This window comes from Leuciscus leuciscus (genome assembly GCF_965113295.1).
Source record: "Leuciscus leuciscus genome assembly, chromosome: 19".
Classification (NCBI taxonomy): domain Eukaryota; kingdom Metazoa; phylum Chordata; class Actinopteri; order Cypriniformes; family Leuciscidae; genus Leuciscus; species Leuciscus leuciscus.
This window is the reverse complement of record NC_138743.1, coordinates 38,877,138-38,904,339: the sequence shown is the minus strand read 5'-3', so window position 1 is coordinate 38,904,339 and position 27,202 is coordinate 38,877,138. Positions and strand designations below refer to the sequence as shown.

The 27,202-nt window shown below is 42.4% G+C and overlaps 1 protein-coding gene and 1 long non-coding RNA gene across 3 annotated transcripts in view; both read left to right on the top strand.

The window, feature by feature from the left end:
* The window catches only part of lrfn2b (leucine rich repeat and fibronectin type III domain containing 2b), a 165,388-nt gene extending 154,789 nt beyond the window's left edge, over positions 1-10,599 (top strand). For both annotated transcript variants that reach the window (XM_082147909.1, XM_082147910.1), the window contains one exon: positions 7,475-10,599. In XM_082147909.1, the coding sequence (XP_082004035.1) occupies positions 7,475-8,441 (967 nt within the window). In that variant the 3' untranslated portion in view covers positions 8,442-10,599. The remainder of the gene's footprint in view (positions 1-7,474) is intronic.
* The window catches only part of LOC309482596, a 230,396-nt gene extending 203,602 nt beyond the window's left edge, over positions 1-26,794 (top strand). The window contains exon 2 of the long non-coding RNA XR_014200332.1: positions 25,784-26,794. This is a non-coding gene — a long non-coding RNA (uncharacterized lncRNA). The remainder of the gene's footprint in view (positions 1-25,783) is intronic.
* The last annotated feature ends 408 nt before the right edge of the window (positions 26,795-27,202 follow it).

The window sequence follows — 27,202 nt, the reverse complement described above, 5'->3', positions numbered from 1 at the left end:
GCATTTTGGTTGGATGATTCCACGCAGCATTTTATTTATTTTTAACCTCCCTTTTGAAAAAATCTATTGCTGTTCGTGTCGTGGCTTCATGCAGTAAGAGTTGTCTGTCTGCAAATATGGAATTTAATAAAAAAAACTGGTGGACTGGCGACGAGTTTCAGGCTTTATTAAGGGTATTTGTGGAAGAGGAAACTTTCTGCGCGTTCATCCCAGCCATCTCACGGTCAATGTCCGCAATAGCTGATAACATACACATTTTATATCTAACGTTAGCATTACGAGCTTACTGAACACGCTTTATCAGTGCTCGTCTCTATTCTGCCACAGCTTTTATTATTAAGTCATTATGTTTACACATTGTCATCTATTGCAAGGCACTCCAAACCATGTTACAAATTTACTATAACAGGATTGAAATAGCGCTTTGAGGTTAGTAACAAACAACTATTTACAAGACTGTCACTATTTATAGCCGCGTTTCCACCGAAATTACCCGGAACAATTTGTCCCAGGAACTTTTTTTGCCCCAGACCGGTTGCTTTCTGTGTTTACACCGCGGTCTAAAGTACCGGGAAGGTAAACTGCGCCCAACTGCTCCTCCCAGTCTGCGACGGACAGTAATCAGTTTTGAGCGCCACATTTATAATAAGTATGGAGGAGATTCAAACTGTGCAGAAGTTATGTATTGGTTTACTAACGAGGTAATTAACAAAACAAAATAGACGAGCACTGATACTAAAGCGTGTTCAGAAAGCTTGTATGCGTATAAAATTTGACAACGTATGTTATCAGTTATTGTGAGATGCCTGGGACGAACGCGCAAAAATTTCCTCTTTCGCAAATACGCTTAAAAAAAGCCTGAACCCCCGTCTATCAATCATAAATAGTGAATAGTCTTGTAAATAGTTGTTTGTTACTAACCTCAAAGCGCTATTTCAATCCTGTTATAGTAAATTTGTAATATGGTTTGGAGTGCCTTGCAATAGATGACAATGTGTAAACATAATGACTTAATAATAAAAGCTGTGGCAGAAAAGAGACGAGCACTGATAAAGCGTGTTCAGTAAGCTCGTAATGCTAACGTTAGATATAAAATTTGTATATATATTATCAGCTATTGCGGACATTGACCGTAAGATGGCTGGGACGAACGCGCAGAAAGTTTCCTCTTCCACAAATACCCTTAATAAAGCCTGAAACTCGTCGCCAGTCCACCAGTTTTTTTATTAAATTCCATATTTGCAGACAGACTCTTACTGCATGAAACCACGACACGAACCGCAATAGATTTTTTAATCTGCGTGGAATCATCCAACCAAAATGCGGCGTGAACACAACCAATCAGCTTGTGCAGCGCACAAGTCCCACCCCTGAAAGTTCCTGAACTTTGAAAAAGTATTACCTCATGAGCAGGGACTATCGGAGGGGGAAATATTTACCCGGAACTTCATTTAGACCCTGGTTCCTGCGGTGTAAACACATCGAGTACCAGCCCAAAGTTCCTAGTTCCTGGGGAAAGTTCCTGCGGTGGAAACGCGGCTTATGATTGATAGATGGGGTTCAGGCTTTTTTTAAGCGTATTTGCGAAAGAGGAAATTTTTGCGGGTTCGTCCCAGGCATCTCACAATAACTGATAACATACGTTGTCTAATTTTATACGCATACAAGCTTTCTGAACACGCTTTAGTATCAGTGCTCGTCTATTTTGTTTTGTTAATTACCTCGTTAGTAAACCAATACATAACTGCAGCACAGTTTGAATCTCCTCCATACTTATTATAAATGTGGCGCTCAAAACTGATTACTGTCCGTCGCAGACTGGGAGGAGCAGTTGCGCGCAGTTTACCTTCCCGGTACTTTAGACCGCGGTGTAAACGCAGAAAGCAACCGGTCTGGGGCAAAAAAGGTTCCTGGGAAAAAAGTTCCTGGGACAAATTGTTCTGGGTAATTTCGGTGGAAACGCGGCTATTGAATTGGACCGCTACCATCAACCAAACTCCTGATGTCGTTGTGTACGGTAGAGTTTACTTCCTGGGAAAAGAGCACAAATAGTGCACTAGATTTAGATTAATATATAGTGAACTCTGTGTGACGCCACAGCCCGGCAGTCAAAATGAAAGTCCTGAAATATGATCTGACACTCCAAACACATTTAAACAAACAAATCTGATTTAACCCTCTGAGGACCAAAAACGCGTTCCCGCGTTCTGCTCGTTTTTTTTTTTAGCAATGTAAAATAAGCTCAAACTGCTCTGTTAATTTTGATCTTTCATTTTCGTGTTATACATCAATCGATCCTGTTAAGTTTCTATTTTTTTTTCTGTATACTCACAATAAAAATAAAGTGTTGTGCTTTTTGCCAAATAAAGAAAAATAAACATGATTCAAGTTCTGCACTCTCTCTGTCTGTGAAGTCCAATTTGAAACGCGTTCGAAAATTATCTGATACTCCGCGAAAATTCAGTCAAACAGGTAAACATACCCACGGGCATAAAGCTTGAAATCGCTTCTCTTAAACAAATATTCTCAGCTTGTGAAATCTGTATTAAAAGAGAGCGATTCCAGTCGAGCTTATTAGAGCTCATTCAAATGTAATGCAACCACGCCCCGGAGAGCGCGCGCTATTCAAACGCAAATTCTGAACCATTTCAGACCTGTGAAACGCCCACATTAGCTGTAAACACATGCAGCGCGCCGCAAGTGAGGCATAGCCTACCTAATAATCCTGGAGAAAAGTTTCCTGAGAACAGTGCTGATATGAGGAGCAATAGATGAGGAGTGAGGTAGGCTAAGTTATCTTTTCTCAAGTGTTATGTGGAATAACGTTATGGAATAACGTTAGTGTAGGCCTATGTAAACCGCAAAAAGATGAATCGCGTTTCTATAATATGAATCGTGTTTCTGTGAGATGAATGAAGGGTACATATTTGTAAAGACTGTTTAGCCTAAATATGAATCGCGTGTCTGTGTGTGAAAGAATAAACCGCTTTAATCAACTAAAATGCTTTGCTATAGCCTACTGAGATGAGTAAAAATCGACTGAAATATGTTGAAATAAAATGTCTTTGTATAAGCAACGTATTAAACTGCAAATTAACATTTATATGCCCTAATATTTCATAAAAACAACGTTACAATCAGGCGAAATATGAAAGACAACATTTTGTTGACTAGATTTGGGTACAGTTTTTATTGTAGAATATACTGCCACATCAAATATATATATATAAAATACTATTTTTGTCAAAAATAAAGTCATCAACTAAGATGTTAGATGTTCCAATGTTGGCTATATTCAAACTAATGAATACATATGATAAAATGTAGGCCTATAATAATTTTTTTACAAAGAAAGAGTACACTTGAATTATTGTTGAAATTGTAATTATTGTTGTAATTGTAACCTTTTTAATAAAATAGCAAAACATATTTACAATATAGATAAAAACACTGGCTCAGTCAGTGTCACACCTGAATGAATGGCTCATTATGCAAGTAATTACGCATAATGGGTGGGACATTGTATTCTCAGGTGTAAACCACTCCTCCTTCACACCCCCCTTGCATATTGGCTTTCCAAGCAAAACCTGTCTTACACAATTTAAATCAATGTATTGTTTTATGTGAACGATAAAGCAAGACTATTTTCACATAATTTTGAAGCCAGAACTCGAAGTGAAAACATCCATTAGTCAAAAGTCTTGTGGACACATATTTAGTATGAGTTTTGTGGTCTTATTTCAGCAACTTTCATTTTTATTTTTTTCAATAACCACGCATAAACATTATTCTCTTAAAAATACAAACATCTACATACATGTTGCTCACATATTATGCTAGCCCTGTTTGTGCTATATAGAGTGAATTTACACCTTTGCCATTAACATGTTTATAAATAACTGAAAAAAGCACAAATGTCAGAGCATGTCAGAACATCTCAAGGGCCCCAAAAACACCTTGGTCCCCAGAGGGCTAAATAGGATGCCCAATCTTCAGTTTTTTGTTTGTTTTTCATGTTTCTGTGATATGTTAGATTTCAAGTAGGTTTACTTTGTTTTGTTTTTTACTTTGTAAAGTGCAAATTGTGCTGAAGCGTCTGCTGCTGTCTGAATTTTCATCTTCTCTTTTCCTGATTTGCATAACAAAGCATCTGCTAGATAAATAATGTGCCCTTCGAGTGAGTCGGAAGTATTGGGATTACCAGTTCAACACATGAAACACTGGGAGAAGTTGTGTTTTCCAGTGGGAATCTCTTCATATTAGCTGAAACACGAGTGGCCAAGTGACGTTAGAAGAGCCGTCTTGATTTGAAACAAGGCAGAAACACTGATCATTAATACAGATAACATGTAGAATTGTTACAAAGTGCTCTGAGACTTGGTTTCAAGATCCAAATGCAGCTTTATTGGGACAATCCAGAATCGTAATCCATATAACAGGCCAAAGGTCAAACACACAGTCCACATGAACAACTGGGCAGAAAGCACAGACAAAAGGGTAATCCAGAAAACTGGCAGAGAATCAGAAAACCTGGACACAGGAAACCAGGATAACGCTCAGAATGGCCGCGTAATAGAAACACAAGACTTTATTAAGTAAGAGTTAATACACAGGGCTTAAACAGCCAAGAGTAAAGGAGAAAATAACAGTAATCTGAGCAGGATTAGTCCAGCAGAGGGTTGTGGGAGATAAAGCCGAGGTAAAGAGCGCCCTCTGGTGGAGGTCATGGGATGGGACAGTCATCTAGAGAGAGACAGTGGGTGGAAAGAAATGTTTTTCATCATTCTGAATTCAGATATAGTTATTTGGGTTATTGTTCACAATACTTTTGTTTTGTTAATACTACTTCCACGTTGCGTTTCCAACATCAGTGTGTAGCGTATCATAATAAATAAAGAAGGCCTGAGGTTCAAGCTTCCCAAATGTACTTCAATCATACACTAAAGATGTTGTGAAATATAACAATTCAATACAGCTGTTTTCTATGTGAATATATAGTAAAGTGTAATTTATTCCTGTGACCAAAGCTGAATTTTCAGCATCATTACTCCAGTCTTCAGTGTCACATGATCCTTCAGAAATCACTCTAATATGATGATTTGATGCTCAAGAAACATTTATGATTATTATCAATGTTGAAAACAATTGTGTTCATTTTTCATGATTCTTTTATGAATAGAAAGTTCAAAAGAACAGCATTTATCTGAAATAGATTATTTTGTAACATTAAACACTACAGATCAAAAGTTGAAGTCAGTAATATATATATTACTGTTCCCAAACTTTTGATCGGAGCACACTCTTTTTGGTGTTGAGCCTCAGCTCATCTTTCTCATTTGAGACAGAATGACATCTTAATGCCGAGCCGCCGTCTGGTTGAGCTATAATCAGCCAGTCATCGATATAATTCAACACATGGATGCCCTGGAGTCTCAGGAGAGCCAGAGCTGCATCCACTAATTTCGTGAAAGTGCAGGGTGGTAAACCTAGGCTGAAGGGAAGAACCCGATATTGGTTCGCTCCCGAAAGCGAACCTCAGGAACTTCCTGTGATGTCCTCAGACTGAATCTGTGACACGATCTGTTTGAGTGTAAGCATTTTGAACTTGAGTTTTACAACTGTGCGGTTTAGTTGACGCAGGTCTAGAATAGGACGCAACCCTCCATCCTTTTTTGGAACAATGAAGTAACGGCTGTAAAACCCTAACTCCCTGCTGGGAGGGGGAACCCTTTCTATCGCCTCCTTTCGTAGAAGAGTCTGAACCTATTTGCCTCTCGAGACTGGTCTCTAGGATAGCTCAAGAAGCCAATCCAGCGTCCTGAAACGGATGACCGGCAGGAAACAACCGAACTGACCTCTCTTAAATCCTCCTTCTGGGAGTCAGACACAGAGACTAGAACTCGCTGGAGACCGCTGCGCCCGAAGCACATGAGGTAGTGGGGTTAGCAGAACGGCACCTGAGGGCACCGAAGGGAGATGGGCACCGTATAATGAGGTGTTATTAATTTCCCCCAGGAATTGATGCATTTATTTCCTCAGAATTAAAACAACACTATGTAAAAAAATTTACCTTAAAATAATGTTTCCAAAATCGTTTCAGTGGTTCATCAGGTTGTAACAGGGTGAAAGGCACGTATGCCTCCGCTTTGCAGTCCTTTATTTTTCTATAACCACACTATGTAAGATTGCCAGATCGGGTTGCGTTTCTGTAGTTCTAATGAGACATAAGAAAACTACAAATTTGACTTGCTTTACGGCAAGCGTTACAATGGTCATTATTTTGTTTTTCTTCGTTTCTGATGTCGCATTACATCATACTTTCATGAAATCATGCATCATACTCTACCTTGTCTGTGGACATCGTTCATTCCAAAGCCGGTGCTGGATAAACAGTGGGCGTGACAGTAGGCTGCGGTAGGCTAAATGATTTATGACAGCAGTAATGGACAATTCCTCTTCCAAACTGTAGGGGGACCGCAGAGGAAAAGTTCCATAGTGTTGCTTTAAATGCAGCCAAAGATCAACCAGACAAGTAAACACAGTCTAGATGAAAGTCTAAATACTATATAAATACAGACAACAGAACTCCTCAAAGATCAGATGAGAACTGCCTCGGCAAATGCGAGATCTGAGCCATTAGATTCTTATTGCAAACTCTCGATAGTGGATATGTTACATGTCGGGAATTTATGAATGAACACTGTCAGTCCCCTTTGAGCTGACCGTGCATGCTCCTCTCCCAAACAAACAACCCATAAATCGCGTGTATCCCTACTCGTAATGAAGCGAGAGCAGGGAGGAACACACGATCCAAAAAGCTGTTTGCTCGCCATTATACTCCTGTCTAGATATATAATATGCTTGAGGACAAACAACAATAAATAGAGAGAGACACAGAAGCTAGTGACTGTTTGTTCCAGGTATGCTTTATAGTTTCCTGGTCAATGACGTCACCTTCCGTCACGCCGTTTGGACTGATTTCATAGGTGCTCAATCACGCAGAGGCGTTCCCACAGCGTCTTGACGCAGCTCGAGTTCCCTTGAAAAGGTTCCCTTCCCCATTTAATAATTATAAATGTTTCTTGAGCATCAAATCATCATATTTGTCATCATTATTCATGATTTCTGAAGGATCATGTGACCCTGAAGACTGGAGTAATGATGCTGAAAATTCAGCTTTGATCACAGACATAATTTATACTTTACTATATATTCACATAAAAAACAGCAGTTTTACATTAGAATAATATTTCACTGTTTTACTGTATTTTCGATTAAATAAATGCAGCCTTGGTAAGCAGAATAGACTAGAGACAATAAAAAAACATACCGATCCCAAACTTTTGAACGTTTGTGTACATGTCAGATGTGTTTGTTGTTTGCTTCTATCAAAGCCTGTTTATACTGTATGAACGCAGTGGATCAGATGATGAGATGATCTGTGTGTGATGAGTCTGTGATTGTGTGTCCGCAGGATGATTCCTCCCTCCAGTCAGGCGTTCAAGGTGTCCAGCCTGGTGTCGGGGTGTCGGTACGACCTGTGTGTGCTGGCGGCCTGGGACGACTCCGCCTCCACGCTCACGGCCACCAGTGTTGTGGGCTGCGTGCGCTTCCACACCGGCGACGGGCTCCCGCGGTGCCAGGCTCTGCACGGGCAGCTGCTGGGCGGCACCATGATCCTGGTGGTGGGAGGAGTGATCGTGGCCACGCTGCTGCTGTTCATCGGGATCCTCGTGCTGCGCTACAAGGCAGGAGACGGTGGGAACGCTGAAGCTGAAGCTCCGGTCAGCAAGATGAGCGACAGCACTGACTCCTACTCTCAGCCCAACGGAGGACGGCTGGGGCAGAACGGCGTTCCTCTGCTGCGGCCCAAACCCAAAGCGACCCAGCAGGACAGAGTGGTCCAGTTCAAGTCTGGTTCTCTGCAGAGCAGCCTGTCCTCCTCCTCCTCCTCTTCGTCCTCAGGTTCAGGAGACGCTCCCCCCTACAGCCCCAACAGTGCCCTCGCGAGCGTCCTGAGGGCGGCGCCGCACAGACCCCGGCACACCCTGGACCAGCTGCTGGGGGCCTTCACGTCTGTGGAGCTGCGGGGCCCGTCCTCGGAGCCGCTCCCGTCCGGGGGCCCTGCTCCTGCTCTCCCGACTTCGGAACCTACGGACCGGGAGCCGCTGCTGGGCCGGACTCTGGACTCACGGATCAGCAGGTTACTCACATCGCCTCTGCCCTCCAGACCCCGGAGGAGTCACTCGTTCGACACCGGCGACTTCACCGTGTCCCGGGCGCAGCAGCTGTGCTCGTACCCGCGGCGGATCAGCAGCATCTGGACCAAACGCAGTCTGTCAGTGAACGGCATGCTGCTGCGCTGCGACGAGGACGGGGACAGCGGCGGGAGCAAAGGCTCTGGCGGGAGCGCTGACTGGGTCATGGAGAGCACTGTATAGGGCTGAACCTACACCCCATACACATCACCATTATTACTGTTACTCGCCTTGCCATATCCAGAACAGGGGAAAAGTCAGGGGGAATTCACAAAACATCTAGAACATTATATGTGACCCTGGACCGCAAAACCAGTCGCACGGGTATATTTGTGGCAACAGCCAACAATACATTGTCTGGGTCAAAATTATCGATTTTTCTTTTATGCCAAAAATCATTAGGATATTAAGTAAAGATCATATTCCATGAAGAATTTTGTAAATTTCCTATCGTAAATATATATATGTAAAGTTATTTTTGTGAGTGGATGCAGCAATATCGAGGACTTGTGGACAACTTTAAAGGCGATTTTCACAATATTTAGATTTTTTTTGCACACTTAGATTCCAGATTTTCAAATAGTAGTATCTCGGCCAAATATTGTCCTATCCTAATAAACCATACATAAATGGAAAGGTTTTGTAGTCCAAGGTCCCATATTTCAGTGTAAAAAACCCTGCTAAATCTTGCAAATCATCCAGTTTTCAGCTAAACACGTCTATTTTCTCAGTAGTTTTAGATTGCGCCTTTAAACCCGTGCTCATCAGGGACGATCACTATAATGATACGGTTCTAAAGAAATGATCTACATATAAAGATAAGCAGAGTCCATGGATTTTTCGAGCTGATGCATTATAAAAACATTGACAGCCAATCAGAATCCATCCTGCTTTAATGAGCTCAAGCATTTAAAGCGACAGACGCCAAACTGCAGCGTGTGTGTATTGAACGGGCGTGATATAGTGAGTTAGTGTGGACTCTATGAACGATGACTATAAACATAATGGTAACTATATCAGTGTGAACAGGCCTTCATTCATAAATTGGCCTGGTGAAGTTACCGTCGCACTATTCCTGCATCCAGATGTTTATTCAGAAGAGATGATTCTGTATCGCTGCAGTTCTTCATCGAATGGAGAAGAGCGTTATAACAGACGATGCGGTTGAGGGCTTTCAGAGCGATTCAGTGTGATTCAGTTATCATTCCTGAACCTGCACTGCGTTCTGAGTGAATTCCTCCTCAGTTAGCTGTGTGTGTGTGTGTGTGTGTGTGTGTTCTTTATGTCTTATTGGGGTCTGAAACTATGGGATGGGTTGGAATATAAACTCTTGAGCGACTGCAGTTTTCTAGGCTGGTTTGAGAACTGATGAACATAGACTGAGGAAATGATTTCACCATTCCAATGGTTTCCCTGAAGAGAAGCGTAAAGACTCTGTGAATATCTTCTCGTGCAACACTGTATATATGTGTAATGAATTTAAAGTTTTATATTTTTTATCTTGTTGATCAAACGCTCCTCTTTCTTGATGAAAGAGAACTGAATGCATTCATCTCATCCTCACTCTCCTCCAGCTCTCGTTTACTCGTGTTTCCCTATGAGAAATCATGTGTGCAATTTCAATGAATCTTCAAATATTTGAAGCTGGTTGTTTACATGTGATGTTTTTCTATATTTATGTATTTACAAAGGTGATTGAACGACATGAGACATTAGTAATGAAAAATTACTGTGAAAACATGTCTGTTGTGTTATTTTGAGTCACTTTACATTAGCCGCGTTTCCACTGTCGGGCCACGGCCGGGCCGTGCTAGTGCGTGCCAGGGCCAGTCGCGTTTCCACTGTCACTTCCGGGGCTTGATCGGGGCTTACTCTGGGCCAACGGCCAGGATTTCTGGCCCGTCGAATACCTTGGGCCAGAGCGGGCCAGCTCGGGCTAGAGGAGTGGTTACGAACAGAGGCGGAGTTCACCTGAGTCGGGAGACGGCAGCGCCGGATGATTCTGTCAGCATTAAAGACTTTTAAAATAATTTAACTCGCGTTCATGTTTGAATGCCTTCTGTTTGTGATGCAAAAGACTATGCGCGCTAACCATTACCATAGTAAACATAGTAAACGCTTGAAGATACGCATAGTAAAAAAACATACGCTTGAAGAAATCAGACCTATCATAAAGGCCATCACAGTCATGTTTTTATTTGATCTGTCAGTAGCCTACGTCTCGTCTCTTTATACCGGACTATCATAAAATAAAGCAACTTTTTTTTCGGGAGCTTCCTCTGTTTCTCTGACTTAAAATATCTGTATGGGAGTCGAGAGAGAATGCTAAAGCTCCTCAGGTCGTATTTTTGGTGGCATATATTTGTAGAAATTATCATTCTTTCTAAATGTGATGCAAATATGTCCTGTAACTACCAGATAAACAGTAACAGACGCGACTGAAGAAGTAAGTGTGTCCTCTTTCTTTTGTGAAATAGACCTAACGGTAATTTATTTCTGAGTGACTAATGTGCAGTTTTGACATAAATTAATTCATTATGATCAATGTATCACTTTTAATTGTAAACCTGTGGTAAAACATCGATGCTTGGGTTTTAAATATTCAAGTAAACAACAAAAATGCCAGCAAACGGCTGCTTTTATCATGTTTGGTTTCAACGCTGTTTCCAGTGATTTCTGATTAGTTTTCTGATAAAACTTCCATTTGTTGGTGAAATGATGGGTTAGTGTGACGTTGTTCCAGAGAGGCGTGTTACGAGCGTGTTTTAGTGAAGCGCTGTGGAGCTTCTGGCCCGACAGTGGAAATGCAGGCCCAGTGCCATTAGCCCGGCACGGCCCGTTTAAAGCCCTGGCTCGCACTGGCCCGACAGTGGAAACGCGGCTAATGTGATTTAAAGCAAGGCCAGTCCATATGTTCTCCAACAGGTTCTGGAGTTCACTAACCTCCAAGTGTGCCATGGGATTACTTATAAGTATTTAACACTCATACAATTAACAATCCCCAAACAACTATTGTGTTTAATGAAGAGCATCCAGTCCTTCAAACACTGTGTTGGTCAGCCGTAGAGAAGCACTGGCCGTCCCGTCCAACACAGCTGGAGAAAACTGACTTGCCTTTGACACTGAAACATCATTCTGGGTTCACTGTTATCTGTTCTGCTTCACATGGATTAATCCGGTTGTGTTCACACACAGTTCAGTAACAGGAGTGACACCGCATCACACACCCCAGATCATTCCTGAAGGATTCAGTGCGTTTACATCAGGAGTTCAGCTCGTCTGAGGAACAGAGGTATGTGTCTGAGTTTAATTTAACCCTGACATATCCCACTGATGTTACTGTAGTGATATGAGTCATTTGAAGTCAAAAATGAAACAAATCTGAAAAAGCATCCCAGCAAACGCTGATGGCTTCAGGATTGTTCAGGATCATTTTGTAATGAATTTAAACAAAAATTTGCAGCCATATCTATTGTGTGATCTGGTGTTTGCAGCAGTTATGAGCCGAACTGTTACGGCTGACAGTGAGTTTACATCAAAATCTCACATAATGGCATAAATTATACATATCTGATATCATGGCAGTTATTTTTGCTGGGAATTCAATGCACAAAATTGTGTATAAAATAATCATGAGTTAATGTCTATTTTTGATAATCAGCTGAATTAAATCTTTTAAAAATGAAAGGTGTTTGCCCTTTTTCACATTTGTATTTGTATCTTTAAATAAATGATCAGATTATTCATCACAAAAGTTGAGCTGGTTTGTTGAGAGTAAATCACATCTCAACTCTTCCTCACTAGTTTAAAGATGACTGAAGAGTTCTGTGTGAAGAAAGAGCTTCATATCAATTTGCAATTATAACAACTTTAGCATTTCATAATTTTTTTCATTTTTTCATATATTTATTTATTTATTTTTCTAAAGAAAAGAATGATAAAACTATAGACCTGGTCAAGCAGTGCTGACCCTGATCCGGGAAGAAATAAAAGTGTCAGAGCGCCGCGGTTCATCTTACCATCGATTCTTCCCCATACCAGTGTCTCATCACTCATCCGACAGCTCTGCAGGACTGAGTCCCACTGAGGGCCGCTTCTACAGGCCTCTGTCTTCTGTGTGTGGACGCTGTAGTGACGTCAGTCTCAGGGGAGCGTGTGTTGAATGGAGATGCTTGAGTCTGGCAGTTTAGTCACAGAAACACTCGACCTGTGCCAGTGCATTACTCTCAATCTCAGAGGGGGTTTTAGGAGCGTCTCTAGAGTTTGCAGGACTGTCCCAGGATCTGGACCTGGAGTCTTCAGTGCTGTTTATAGTTCAGAGAAAGAGCAGCTCACAGTCTTCAGTGCTGGATAACACATTCGGCAGAAGCTGTAGTTGTGCTTCAGTAACTCGCCGCTGGAGTTCACGAGTCTCGTGATGAAACGAGGATCAGTGAGTGGGACATGCCTGAGTGGATTCCCCTCGTCCCACGGCCCTGTCCACAGGTTAATCGACGAGCAGTGAATTATAGAGGTCTGATCCTGCTTTTGTCCATCTTTATCCGTCTTTAGTGTGTAAAGTTGTTGTTTGATCATGAGTTCTCCTCTATATCAGTGTCAATGACTACGTTTACATGCAGCCAATAACCCGTTCAAAACCGGGATATTAGCAATAACCCGGTCGCGCACGGCCATGTAAACACCGGCAAAAACCCGGATATGCTCATATCCCGGTTTTTAAAAACCCGGATATTATACCTGGGGTACCCCCTTTCTAACCCGAATATTTGGTCATGTAAACGCGTATCGGCATATCCCCATCAAAAGGGACATTGATTTGTGTTCTGCGCATGTTCTATTCGCAAGGAATCTTGGTCTTTTGAGTAGGGACGGCGCATACAGAAACCCGCGTGCAGTATACCGGAAGTAAACAAGAAGTAGAGGTAAACATGGCGAGACGCAGCACAGCACCACACTTTTGGAGCGAGGAGGAAAGCGCAAACAAAGGCGATCGCTATCTGCCCCGAACTATTCATTATCCGCGTGCTGCTGCTGTTGTTGTTGTCTTTGGATACAGGAAAAAGAATCGGAAATGACGCATATTGCGTCTTAAGGAAGTCCGTACGTCCAGACGCTAACCGCGCGTCGCCATTTACATCGGGATATTGTAAATTCCATGTATACAGGAGTAACTCTCTCTGCTCACGCATGTAAACGCGTTATTCCGAATGTTTCAGAAACCCAAATAGTGACCCTAACCCGACCATAACCCGGATATTGGCTGCATGTAAACGTAGTCAGTGTTCCTGAACTCCTGAAACAACTCCATTGTAGTCTTGAGTTTCTACCGGGAACGAACACATCACAATATTCCTCATTTAAATAAAAAAAATTGCATAATAAAGGGGCGGGGCCTAGTTGAGTTAGTTAGTATTGTTTTGAAACTGGCGGTTATGGTAAGGGGCGGGACATTTCCCAAACACACTCGACCAATCACAACACACTGCTCCAGCTGACCAATCAGAGCACAGTGTACTTTTCAGAAGGAGGGGCTTCATAGAGACAGGAAGTAAACAGAGCGTTACTGACAGACTGGGAAGAGAGGAGCCGCAACAATGGACAATATGAGGAGAATAATCAACATTCAAGCAGGAAAACCTGTTCTAGTAGAGCCTGAAACATCATCAAGAGTTTGAGAAAGGGCAGAATATGGGCTTTTGATGATGTTTTCCCCTCTTGCACACAAAACAGATTCATTTAGCAAGAAAAACATCTTGAGACTGCACTGAAACACAAGAGCATCTCTAAAGACTGACGATGTGTTTTTATTGCGCTTACCCTGAAACTACATGGAACAAGAGTATATTTCCCCAGTATAAAAAAGAAATAAATGCAATAGTTTTACTTATACTTTTCTTGAAACACAAAAGCCCAAAATAAAACAGCTGCACTTTTGATATCAAAACAAATCACTGTATAAAGCTCAGATATGTACCCTGATACACTCTTATTACAAAAAGGTACGCAGTTTATGTTCTCGCTACATTGCTCCCAAATGTAATATTGTTGTATAATAGTAGAATAAGTTTCCCGTAGTTCTAAAATACTTACAGTATAAATAATTTGTTGATTCTCCTGGTTGTTTCCCCTTTATTCCCCAAACTTAACATATTGTTCCCTTATACATGTAAGTGCTTTATAGTTACACTATAATTACTGAAAGTTAAGCAGTAAATTCGTTTTACTTTCCGGGCTGTAATCTAAAGCGTTCCCAGATTTGAGAGCTTCAGCAGAGCGAACGATTGTCAGGATAATTACTGAAATTCAGTCTGTTCAAGTGTTCTTATTCTGTCCCATAAAAACAATCATATCAAACTGGTTTTGAGCAACATGAGTGAATAACAACAGAAAGACAGAAATGTCCTCATAATAGTCTCAGATACTTGAGCTGGGATCTTCTTTTTTTTATGTCTTTTTCCTCATTCTCTGTTTGTAATCAAAACACGTTTTCTTTCTTCTCTCTTTACGGCAGCCGATCAATGAATCCTGTCTAGTATCTGAGATCTTGCTGTGACTCCATTAACAAATTAGTTGAGAACTGTAATCTGACCTGAAGGAAGAAGAAACGTGGTGATGTTCATGTAAATGCTGTAGATCAGGGGTGCCCAGTCCTGCTCCTGCCGATCGACTGTCCTGCACAGTTCATCTCCAACCCTAATCAAACACACCTGCCTTTAATTTTCAAGTGATCCTGAAGACGTTAATTGGTTGCTTCAGGTGTGTTTGATTAGGGTTGGAGATGAACTGTGCAGGACAGTCGATCAGCAGGAGCAGGATTGGGCACCCCTGCTGTAGAGTGTAATAAGACACTATGGGCCCTATTTTAACGATCTAAGCGCATGGTCTAAAGCGCAATGCACAAGTTCACTGCGTGTCCCTGTGTGTGTAATAAGCAGAGTGGACGCGCGTTGTTGACCCGTCTGTAGGCGCATATTACTAATGCGCTCTTTAAATAACAAAAAATAAATATTGCGCTATTGACTTTAGACCAGGTTTCAGTTGGTCAATGGCTCAGTCTATTTCTGTTGCCTCAAAATAGCAACGCGCCAACATTGCGCCTGAACACACCTCGATTTCAGACCAGCAGCCCATGGGCGCACAAATGCATTTGCTATTTAATGTAGAGGACCATAGGTTATAAAAAGTAACATGTCCATTAGCAACATATTCTAGGAGAGACCGGTGCCAGACACTGCCACATACTTTTTTAAGCTGTGTGAATTTGTGAAAATCAGTTTCCACCGTTATTGACCTTTTCATGACATTCGCCAACAGCAACAGCCTAACCCTAACAGCAGGGCAAAGGTTACGCTAAGTTGTCAGAATGAAACCTGCCATTCAAATTTATAATTCAACAAAAATGACAACAAAACAAAAAGGAAACTTAAATATCAAATCATTATATGGGTAAAAAATAAATATATTGTAAATCATATGTTGTATAAATGTATAACATTTAAGGGTATTACAATAGCCATGGTATTACAAAACCACTTCATATGTGCCATTTAATTCCCATGAGGCATCTCAAAAAGAAAAAGAAAAGACCAAGAAGAAAGATTTTAGATATTCCTGTAATTGTTGCACTAAATACAGAATCTGACGGCTGTTCTAGACTGAGCTTCTTCTATTCACACTCATAAAGACAGTGACTTAACGCCTCCTACTGGCCATTTTAATATAATATTTAAAAGTATCATCACTACGTTTTAACCATCATTGCATATTTATTGAAAGTTGTTTTATTGAAAGCATTACTTATTTTATAAAGGTATAAAGGAAAAATCGATTAAAGGGGGCAAATATTGTCCCTTAATGGAAAAGTGTGACTGCAGTGTAAGTGGAAGAGGGGTACGCAGAAGGGCGTTAAATGCCTCAGGGGGTACTGCGCGCTAACACACTGGAGATCCACCCCAGCTAGCAAAAGTTCTTTTGGCCTGATTAAGGCTAAAACACTCGGCCAATCCTTGGCATGAATCTAGGCTCGATTGCTCTGCGAGTGCTCTGTTTTAACACGGCCCGACTGCAGAACCCCGAGTGAGAGGACGTAAAGCCCCCCTCCAATCCCGTTCCTTGTTTGGGCTTATTTAAACTTTATTCATTTTCATTCGTGTCAGGTTAATACTAAAACTGCAGAGCAGCCGTTCTTTATGCAAGAAAATATAACAGCAAAAGGGAGACAGTTTTCATGTTTAGTGCATTTATTTGTTGGACCGCACTTCACTCTCCCCCTGGTGATTTAACTAGTGTCCTTCATGTATCAAACGCGGCTCGAGATTCAAACAAAAATAAAACGTACAAAAAAACCTTGATATCCACGGTGACGCTGCACTAGTCTCGACAGTCCGCATCAAGAAAGTTTCGTCGAGTGTGAATATAACTCGACTCTCCAGTCCGCTAGCAGAGTTACTGCACTGTAATGCTGGGTACACACCACAGGATAATCGGGCTGATTTTGGGCCGATTTCCCCCCTTCCGACAATCCTAGCTGTGTCCCGATTATCTTGATGGTTCTACAGATTATCTTATCAGAATTTCCCTTGGTGTGAGGTGTGTTAAGAGTGTCCGAACCTGATCGGAAGAACGTCGGAGCCGCCCCGATCGCAAATCATAAATATTCAACATGTTTAATATTTACGATCAGAAATCCTGATGTGTGTGGGGAACCCTGAGGACAAACACACGCACGCTCTGGAGATTATCACGTGAAACGAAACAATATCCAATCAGAAAGCGAGATGAAGGAAGACGGAAGCAGAACAAGCGCAGTCATGGCGCAGCACACAGTGAGATTGATGTGGACAGCAGAGATGGAGGATCAGCTTGTTGATTTGTGGGAATGTTTATACAACGTGTCGTGTAAAACCTTTCCAAACACTATCATCACAGTTTCTTCCTGCATATCGTCCGCCATGCTTATTCTGAGGTCTCGCCAGATTTAGCGAGATTTCCTGTGTTCACAGTCGAGACTCTGATTTAACATCTGTTTGTGTGTGGTCTTTGTCACATCATGGCACACACACACTATAGGAGCAAAGCGCTTAAATCTAGGATTTTTTGTCCTCATGTTTGTGGTCTATCACATTTTGAAAATCACATTTTGAATATCTTATAAGATGTAAAACATCTTTTGGTGTGTACCCAGCATAAGATAAGAGATCTCAGCCCGCTGGCCCCCGCTCAAGTTCAGATCGATTCAGTAAATCACCGTACATCCATGTCACGCCCGGTTTGTGTTGTTTGATTAATGAGGAACACACACACACACACACACACACACACACAAAACATTTTTAATAACAGATACTGAAATAATATCACAGCATTAATGTAAAATCAGCAAGGAGTTAAAATACTATTTTCCAATATCAACATTTTTAACTTTGAAACATGTAATTGTGGCCCTCTGCGTCTCTGAGTTCTGCGTCGTCTGCCTGTTCCCCTCGGCTTCGGCCAGCACCCCGATCAGAGCCACAGACACCTGGTGATGAGCAGCTCTGTCCTCTTCTGCTGAACCTCTGGCCAGGGCATCGGCGGACAGGCGAGGGCAGTGTGAACATATGATGTTACTCAGCAACCACCAGAACTTCATGTGGATGCAGGGCTCTACGCTTACATTTCTTTTTCATCTAAAAAGTTTAGAAGCACCTTCTGATCATTGACAAATTAACCTTCCCATTATAAGGTGATATTTGACTATAAAATGACTTGCCGGGGCATTTTTTTTAACCTTATTAAATTTAATCTTTTATGTCAAATTCATAAATTGAGTTAGAATAATAAGACGCAATCAGGAAGAATAAGCAGAGGTGCACTGCAGAGGTGGCATATAACGAAAAGGTGGCATTTAGTTGTATTTACAGACCGTTTAATGAGGCTCAGAAGTGGCAAATGCATTTAAATTCATGATAACAATGTTATGATACTAATGTTTTAAATAGAGTTTGAATATAGAAATATTAAAACTGAAATAAGACTTTAAAAACTAAAACCACCAGTAGGGGGCAGCAAGTCTTTGTTCCCGAATGAATCATCAGTTTAAACAAATCGATTGAATGATTCAGTGACTAAGCAAGTGGCTGTCTTTATGAATGGGTCATTGAATCATTGACTCGCTAGATTCGTTTGAAAACGCATTAATTCATAAACGAAACACGTTTGCTCAGAGATGTGCAACTGTTTAGCTGTGATTTTGTCCCTTAATAATATATCACTGCACAATGAATCTCTTATTTACATCGTGTCTGTACTTTGTGTGTTATAATGAGAGAATTTGCGAGCTCAACAGATATGTCTGTGATTGCCTGCAAAAACCACAATCTCTCTCTACGCTCTCCAGTGCAAACAAATACGCACTGGCGCGTTTGCAAAATCTGCTTGGCCAATATGCTGTAAAAAAAATTAATGTTCGCACTGTAGAGCCCTAGGATGTCACCACAGTGCAGTTATCCAGCACTGACACATGAGCCCTGTGAATGCAGGCTTCCGGTCGCCCCACTCCAGTTAATGAGTCTCGTCAGCGAAGTGTTCATTGCTCTTTTCAGGACGCGCCCCACGGTGTCTTTAAGAGTAATGCTCGACCATTCCAAGGAGAACAGTCTGAAGCAAAAGACATGTACCTCTTTAGTTATTTTAAGGTCATACTGGTGGTGAGAGACATGAAGATCAGATTCCAGTTAGTGACCCATTTAGCAGAAAACCAAATAATACCTAGAGGTTCCCAAACTTCCAAGTAGGACTGTGTACCGCTCCTCAAAGAGGATGCTGAAGCTGAAGCACACATGTGTGACATCATGCACTACTTCATGGAGATGTTTTGTAAGTTGGTTGCAGTTGTGCTGCTCGTGCTGTACGGTTAATCTGATCTGTTTCATAGATTTGCCAGCTACCGCCGTTTTCATGCATTCTGTCTGCAGACTGGACCTGCCACTAGGAGAACGGCCCGTGTTGGACAGAAGACGACCACAGTTCCTGATCCGACCGCTGACCCACACCTATACCTTGGACAGAAGACGACCACAGTTCCTGACCCGACCGCTGACCCACACCTATACCTTGGACAGAAGACGACCACAGTTCCTGACCCAACCGCTGACCCACACCTAGACCAGCAGGCGTCTGACTGTCTGTGCTTATGCTGTGAAAATAGAAGAAAAAGACAAGAATTTGAACATTATATTTGAATATTTTCAGATGTAGTGCTATGCTATATTATATATGATCTATATCTATATTATTATCTATTATCTATATTATTGTAACAATCCGCCCTTTAATGTTCTTTTTAAATGGCTGTGTTACTATAAACGCACAAGGGGATCTTTAGAATGAAAGCAGTAATCACAGATATCACAAAACCTCAACAATGTCATATAGTCAAGTCAAGTCAAGTCAAGTTTATTTGTATAGCTCTTTTCACAATACAGATTGTATCAAAGCAGCTTCACAGTATTAAATAAAAATAAAAAAATACAACAAAGTTTGTTTCAAGAGGAATTTATTGATTGATAAAATTAAATTAAATATCCCCAAAATATCCCCAAGCATTGAGTATAAAGCATATACTCAATGCTTTCTTAAACAAATAAATATGCCTAAGAAAAAGGTGTAAAGAAGTTGATAAGGCACACAGCAACAAACAAATATTCAGACGGCGCTGAACATCATCAACAAAAGACTCACCCAACAGTTCAATTGAATGACGCGCATAGCGCGGTATATTATAAAGGAATCAAATATCCCGTGCAACCCCACAATTCCCCCTTTCTTGTCCCAGTCCACAAAATTAACCTAAAAGTTCCAACTCAATGAAACCTTCCAGGCTGGCTCAGGAGCGCGCTACAGTCTTTCCAACCAGGAAACAGTTAGTCCACGAGATTAATCCTTTGTTGGAACGTGACGAAAAAACGTAATCCACAACAAAAAAAAAGGAAAAAAGTAGAGCGTTGATCCAGTGGTATACCACGCCAACAAGATACAAAAATGAAGCTGATCTCACCAGCTCCGTAGATCGTCGGACAATGTTAACTCACACAGTTGGCAAGTTTGAGTCCGAGCACGTCCTCTTACCAGAGATGCGCACACGAATAAACAGTCCAGGTGGTTTAATAAATTTCTGTCCTTCTCTCCCCCATTAAAGCAGTCTCGTTAACGTATCGTTTGACCAGGCTCTCAAACCGTAAGGAACAGGCTTTAAATCTTTATAGCTGCAGCAAACAATACTGGCGCCCTCTGTTCAAAACACACCCTCTTAAGTAAGCTTGAACGCGCCTCCATAGAAATTGCGGGCGGCCAAGACCTTAAAGAGACATCCCACATTCTTACCAAAATACACAGTGGAAACTAAATATATTACACAGGAATACATACATAAACATTATATGTAACCAAGGTAATACGTTTCTGAGCAACCATAAGCGTTACTGTTTCAAAGGGACACTTAAATTAATGTGACAGTGTCACAGATCTCCCTCAGGTCTTTCCAGTAGTGTGTATGGTGACTGTTGTGGAGAAGGGGGAGAACTAATGAGTCTCTCCAGTGGGCCTTTCAGGGACCTTCCGAGAGCCAGCTCTGCAGGTGTTCGTCCCGTGGTCTCATGATAAGCAGCATTGATGGCGAACCGGAACTCCCTGATCCACTGATCCCAGTTCTTATGTTGGTTCCCCACGTACGACGCAATCATCGTCTTAATTGACCGATTGGACCGCTCAGTGAGGTTGGCTTGGGGGTGATAACTCGTGGTGAATTTCTGCGTCACTCCCCAGGTCTTGCAGAGGTTAGCCATTTCATGGCCAGTGAACTGCGGCCCCCTGTCAGACACCAACTCCCGTGGGACACCAAAGCGGGTGAAGACTTCATCTTTCAAAATTGTCACAATGCGGTGTGCTTTGCCATCTTTTAAAGGAAACATCTCCACCCATTTTGTAAAATAATCCACAAGGACCAGAAGGAAGGTGTTGCCCTTTTTACTACGGGGAAATGAGGTCCATCCCCAGTTTTTCCCAGGGATCTTCTACAGGAGTAGGCTGCATGAGGCCAACTGGCTTTTGATTTTCAGCCTTGTAGACCTGGCAGATGGCACAAACCTTGACGTAGGACCAAACATCCTTTCGAATAGATGGCCACCAGGCTACCTCAAGGATCCTCAAGAGTGTTTTCAGCCTGCCCAGATGCCCGCTCAGAGGATGATCGTGAAAGTAGGCCAAAAAGACAGACACAAGAGACTTTGGAACCACCAGCTGATATTTGTACCCCCCTTCCTTCACAGGAGACCGTCGATACAGGAGGCCTTGCATCTTTGTGAAGCCTATCCGGTCAAGCATACTAAGAGCGTCCGCCCTTTTGGCCAGGTCAGTGACCTCTGAATCTTCTTCCTGTGCTTCCCTTATTTCAGACAGGGAAGAGGGCAGATCAGAAGACGCATAGGCATTCGCTGCAGCATAGACGGCAGCTGACGAAGGAGGTGTAACCGCTCGGGACAGGGCATCAGATACGATGTTATGAAGTCCTTTCCTGTACTGGACTCTAAATTGAAACTGTTGGAGCCGCAGGATCCAGCGGGTCAAGCGAGAGGAGGTTTTCGGACAATTGAAGGCCCAGGTCAAGGCAGCATGGTCCGTGTATATGGTGAACTCAGCCCCCTCAAGATAGTGCCTCCACTTCTCAACAGCCCAAACGACTGCAAGACACTCCTTCTCAGAGGTGGAGTAATTGCACTCTGCACCACGCACCCCCCTGGATGCATAGGCGATCACCTTCTCCCCTTCAGCTGTTTTCTGCACCAGCACGGCCCCCAAACCCACATCACTGGCGTCTGTATGGATTTCAAATGGCAGGGAGGTGTCAGGCTGCATGAGGATAGGTGCGTCCACCAACGCCCTCTTCAGCTGATCAAAACTCTCCTGACATTCCTCTGACCAAACCCACTCCACGGTCTTCCTCTTCAGACGATTCAATGGGGCAGCTAGGTCTGCAAAATGGTCGATTTGATACCACCCCACAAGGCCTAAGAAACGCTGGAGGGTCTTGATGTTAGTGGGCTTGGGATATGTCGTCACTGCCTGAGTCTTTTCCGGATCCACCTGCACGCCCTTGTCCGAGACTACGTGGCCCAAGAACTTCAGCTCCTGCCGGAACAAAGCACACTTCTTAAGATTAAGTGTCAGCCCAGCCCTATGAAGCTTCCCTAGGACAGCGTGCAAATCCCGGAGATGTTGTTCATGAGTGGGTGAAAAGACTATGACATCATCAATGTACACACAGCAGATATTCCCTCTAAGCTCCCCCAGGACTTTCTCCATTAGCCGCTGAAAAGTGGCTCCGGCATTCCTGAGCCCAAAAGGCATGCACCTAAACTGGTACAGGCCCATAGGCGTTATCACGGCCATCTTGGCCTTACTGTCTTTGGACATGGCGACCTGCCAATATCCAGACTTCAGGTCAAGAGTACTGAAGAAAGCTGCACCATGCATCGATTCCAGTAGCTCGTGGATAATAGGCATGGGGTAGGCATCTGGATGGGTTTTTGCATTGAGATGCCTAAAATCCACACAAAATCGAATGGAGTCATCTGGTTTCTTGACTAAGACCACCGGAGCACCCCAGGCGGACTGTGATGGCTCAATAATGCCATCCTTGAGCATCTGCTCCACATGGTCAGCAATGATCTGCCGTTTGAAGGGCAAAACCCTGTATGCCCTGCAGCGTACAGGCACCTCGTCAGTGGTGAAAATCCTGTGCTCCTCAACCCTGGTCTTGCCCAGTGTCCCAGAACATACCCTTGGCCAGGCCTGGAACAATTCCCTGACCTCTGAAGGGTGGTCTGGAAAAGCAGGAAACACCACTCCCAATGGTGGAAATGGGCCCAAAGGACCCGGGTAAGAAACAGCTACATATAGGCTGGCATTGGAACAAGCTTCAGGCTCCTGCCTCAATGTTCCCTCCAGCGGGTGAGACAGAAATGGATAGAAAGTATAGCCCCGGGGTCCTTTCACCCCATAGGTCTGGTTTCCCATATTAATGATGGTGGAGGTTTTCCTGAGGAAGTCCAAACTAAAGATGATAGGGAAAGCTAGATGGTTATCAGCCATGACGAACATTTCCAGCGACCATATCACCTCATGCCAGATGTACACAATCTGTGTCTTCCCCACAGCACCATAAGTCTTCCCATCGGCCAAGGCAAAGCTTTGATTGTCACTCGGCTTCAGTCGCTCACCTTCGCGAGCCAGCTCCAGCCAGAGACTCTGCCGCATGAGTGAGTACGTGCATCCAGTGTCGAACACAGCATGGCACTGCTTTCCCCTCACCCCTACTGGAACATGGAGGAGCACCATAGGAGACTTCCGTCCCAGCTGCACTACTGTCACCACATCAGCAGATTTCTTGGCCTCCTTAGAAGGCCCCTTGTCCTGGGTTTTCTTTAAGCCTTTCTCCTTGGCCTTTTGCTGGTCCACCTTTCCCCAATATTCTTTAGACGAGGTGCAGTCTTTCTCCACAAGGGTGCCAGTCTGAACCAACTGGTCCACATTTGTGACAGTACCCCGGAGACAGCCAGCTATTCGAGGATTGCAGTTATTAAGGATCTTGCGCACCAACTCGGCCTCTGTGATGTCTGGCTTCCACCGCAAACAAAGAGCACGGTAATCGTATGCAAAATCCCTCAGACACTGCTCTGGCAACTGTACCATGTCCCGGAGCTTTTCTTCTACCTCAGTGAGGTAATCAGGAGGGAGGAAGGCATCCTTAAAAGCATTCTTAAACTCAGACCAGTTGTGCACACTGTTTTTCGCCACCATCCACCAGCTATGTACTGGCCCTTTAAGAGTGTTAGACAGGGCCCCTATCAGCTCTGCATCAGACAATGGCCGCACTGCAAAAAAACGTTTCACAGCGATCAACAAAGTTAAGAACATCGGCCACTTCCCTGGACCCACTAAATGAAGGAAACTCCACCCGAATAGCCGGCATGGAATAAACCACAGGAGGTCTGATGGCTTGGCTACATGAAGCACCCAAAGAAGGTGAGAGGCTGGTGCTTTGTATAAAAGGCTGTATAGGTGGATGAGAAAGTGCTCCAGTAAAGGATGTCTGAAGCTGGGCACCTACCACACTCTGAGCTGGTTGGCATGGAATGAGCTCTTGCGCATAAGGATTCGAGGACTGAACAGTACTGTCAGAACTAACCGCCATATCAGGCATTGTCATGTTGTTGAGCAGAGGAGGAGTGATTCTACTGATAGACGGGCTCATAACAGGTACTTCCCTGCTCAGAGGAGCACCTGTTTGTGTGAAAGCACTGGAGGAAGCTGGAGCAGGAGTAGAGCGGCTATGAGGTGGATGAATAGTAGCTCCTGTACGTGGAAGAGGCCTAGGGAGTGTAACAAGGCTGGCTCGCTTCAGCCGTTCATGTTCTGCTTTCCACTTTTCATCACGCCTCTTTAAGCACTCCACTAATTTTCCCTCAAACTGTTTCAGTGTTGATATCATACATTGCTCAAGCGCCTCAACACTCTTGTCCACATAACTCCTTATGCCCACTTCTCTGTTCAATGCACTATTAACAGAATCTCTGAAGTCAGTCTCAAGTGTATTTAACCCTCTGAGGTCGGCAAACGCGCCCCCGCGTTTTGCTGGATTTTCTTCACATTGTAGTACAATAAACTTAAATTACTCCGTCATTTATGGTTATACAGAAAAAAGAAATATAAAAAAAGAATCTGTGATATTTCTTCTTTTGTATGTGTCCACTTACAATCAAATCAAAACATTGTGCTTTTGTAAAATAAAGAAAATAAACAGGGTGTGCGTTCTGCCTCTCCATCGCGGTGAACTTTTTTTTCTTGAGCACGTCTATAAACTGAAACAAAACTCAGCGAATACTTGTCACACATTTATGAGCCATATACCTTTATACACATTTAAGTGTGTACTTTTAAATGATCGGATTCAAACTGAAAACAAATATTCTCTGTTTAAGTAATTTGTATAAAACCAACAGGATGTCCAGTATCTCAAACGCTTGCTAATTACTTTTAATTCGACCACGCCCACTCGCGCAAAAGTGATTCACATGCAAATCGTCCACATGGGACGCGAACGCCCTCGTTACCTCAAACACAAAACACCAAAACACTTCACAAGTCTCTGCTTTTCGTCGAGTTTGGAAGACACGTCTGAGCTTACATTGGATTTAACTCAGAAGAAGAAGAACGCGATTTGAAGACAAGAAAGATGTAAGGTAAGAAATTCTTACTTATTAGTTTATGGTATTGTTGCATAAACTTCACATTGCAGTTGAACTGTTGCTAGATATATGGTGAATATTATACTATTTAGACCCGTGTTTACTGTTAAATACTGTTTGTGGATATCTGCTCAACCATAGATATGTATAACCATAATGTTTAATATTTTGGAGCGCGATCGCGTTTGAATGTATCATATTTTGGAGCGCGATCCCGTTTGAATGTATCATATTTTGGAGCGCGATCGCGTTTGAATGTATCATATTTTGGAGCGCGCTGTGGGTTTGAATGTATCATATTTTGGAGCGCGCTGTGGGTTTGAATGTATCATATTTTGGAGCGCGATCGCGTTTGAAAGGAAAAATGCACCAAACATTAGGCTTTATGTTTTTACTATTATCTCATTTCATATCATCATAACGAATGGAAACATTTGAAGTAACATAAGATAATCAATATATTTTTCTCTAGCATTGTTACTGAAATCTTTTGGAAGATTTATAGGCTGCTATAGGTTATTGTTATAATTATTTTATGCAGTACTGCACATAGCTTATGCCTACAAGGCACAACAAACATGGTGTTCATTATATTATATATTGTTGGAAACATTTGTGTGTGTGTGTGTGTGTATTCTGTGAATTTTAAAAAGCAATTTTAACCAGAAAAATCTAAAATGTATTCCCAAAATCGTGCAGGCCTAGTTTCTCTTGATACCAGTATGTTCACTTTTTTTCTTTTCTTTCAGGGACCAGATGCCACTGAGTCCTGCTCTGAGTCTCTGTACATGAACATGGTAAAGTGAAAATCAAACACCTTGGATATGAAAGGTATGTACAATGTTTTTAGGAATGGCACAAAGGTCTCTGTCTTTGGATCATTGTTTTCAATGTGCTCTTTTGTCATTTGTTGTGTATTTTTGGATTATGTTGTGTTGTAAATAAATCCAAACAATCTAAAAGCCATTCTTTTTTAAATCTCCTCATTCTTTGTGCAAGGTTGCTCTGAATGACAGGGCCTGATCGCTCCTAATAGGGCAGTTAGGGGAGTGTCTTTGTCTTTCTCAGGTGTTGAAGGCTTACATATTCATGAGATAATCACGCCTCTTCGCATATGGCTTTCTCACACAAAACACGTCTTAGAAATTTTAAATCAATATATTGTCTTATCTGAATGAGCAGTCAGGGTGATTTTCACATAGTTTTGGAGCAAATATTCTAGGCTACGTGATACAATTTTCAAAAGTCTTGTGAAGAAATAATCAGTATGGGTTTCATGGCCTTATTTCAGTGACAATTTTTTTTGGTATTTTCACAAACCACGCATAAATGTCATTATCTCAAAACTACAAACTTTTACATACATGCTGCTGATATATTATTGTAGCAGAGTTTGTGCTAAATACAGTGTAATAAGACTTTAGCTATGACAATGTCACAAGTAACAGAAATAAGCACAAATGTCAGAGCATGTCAGAACACCTCCAGGGCCAGAAAACAGCTCAGACCTCAGAGGGTTAATCTGTCCATGACCAACCCTAAATCAGTGGTAATGGTAGTGAGAGCGGGAAGTGTGAGATACGATGTGTTTCCCTCATCTCCAATGCTTTGTTCATTCTCTTCTTGGTCTGATATGTAAAGTGAACTAATCAGCGATGT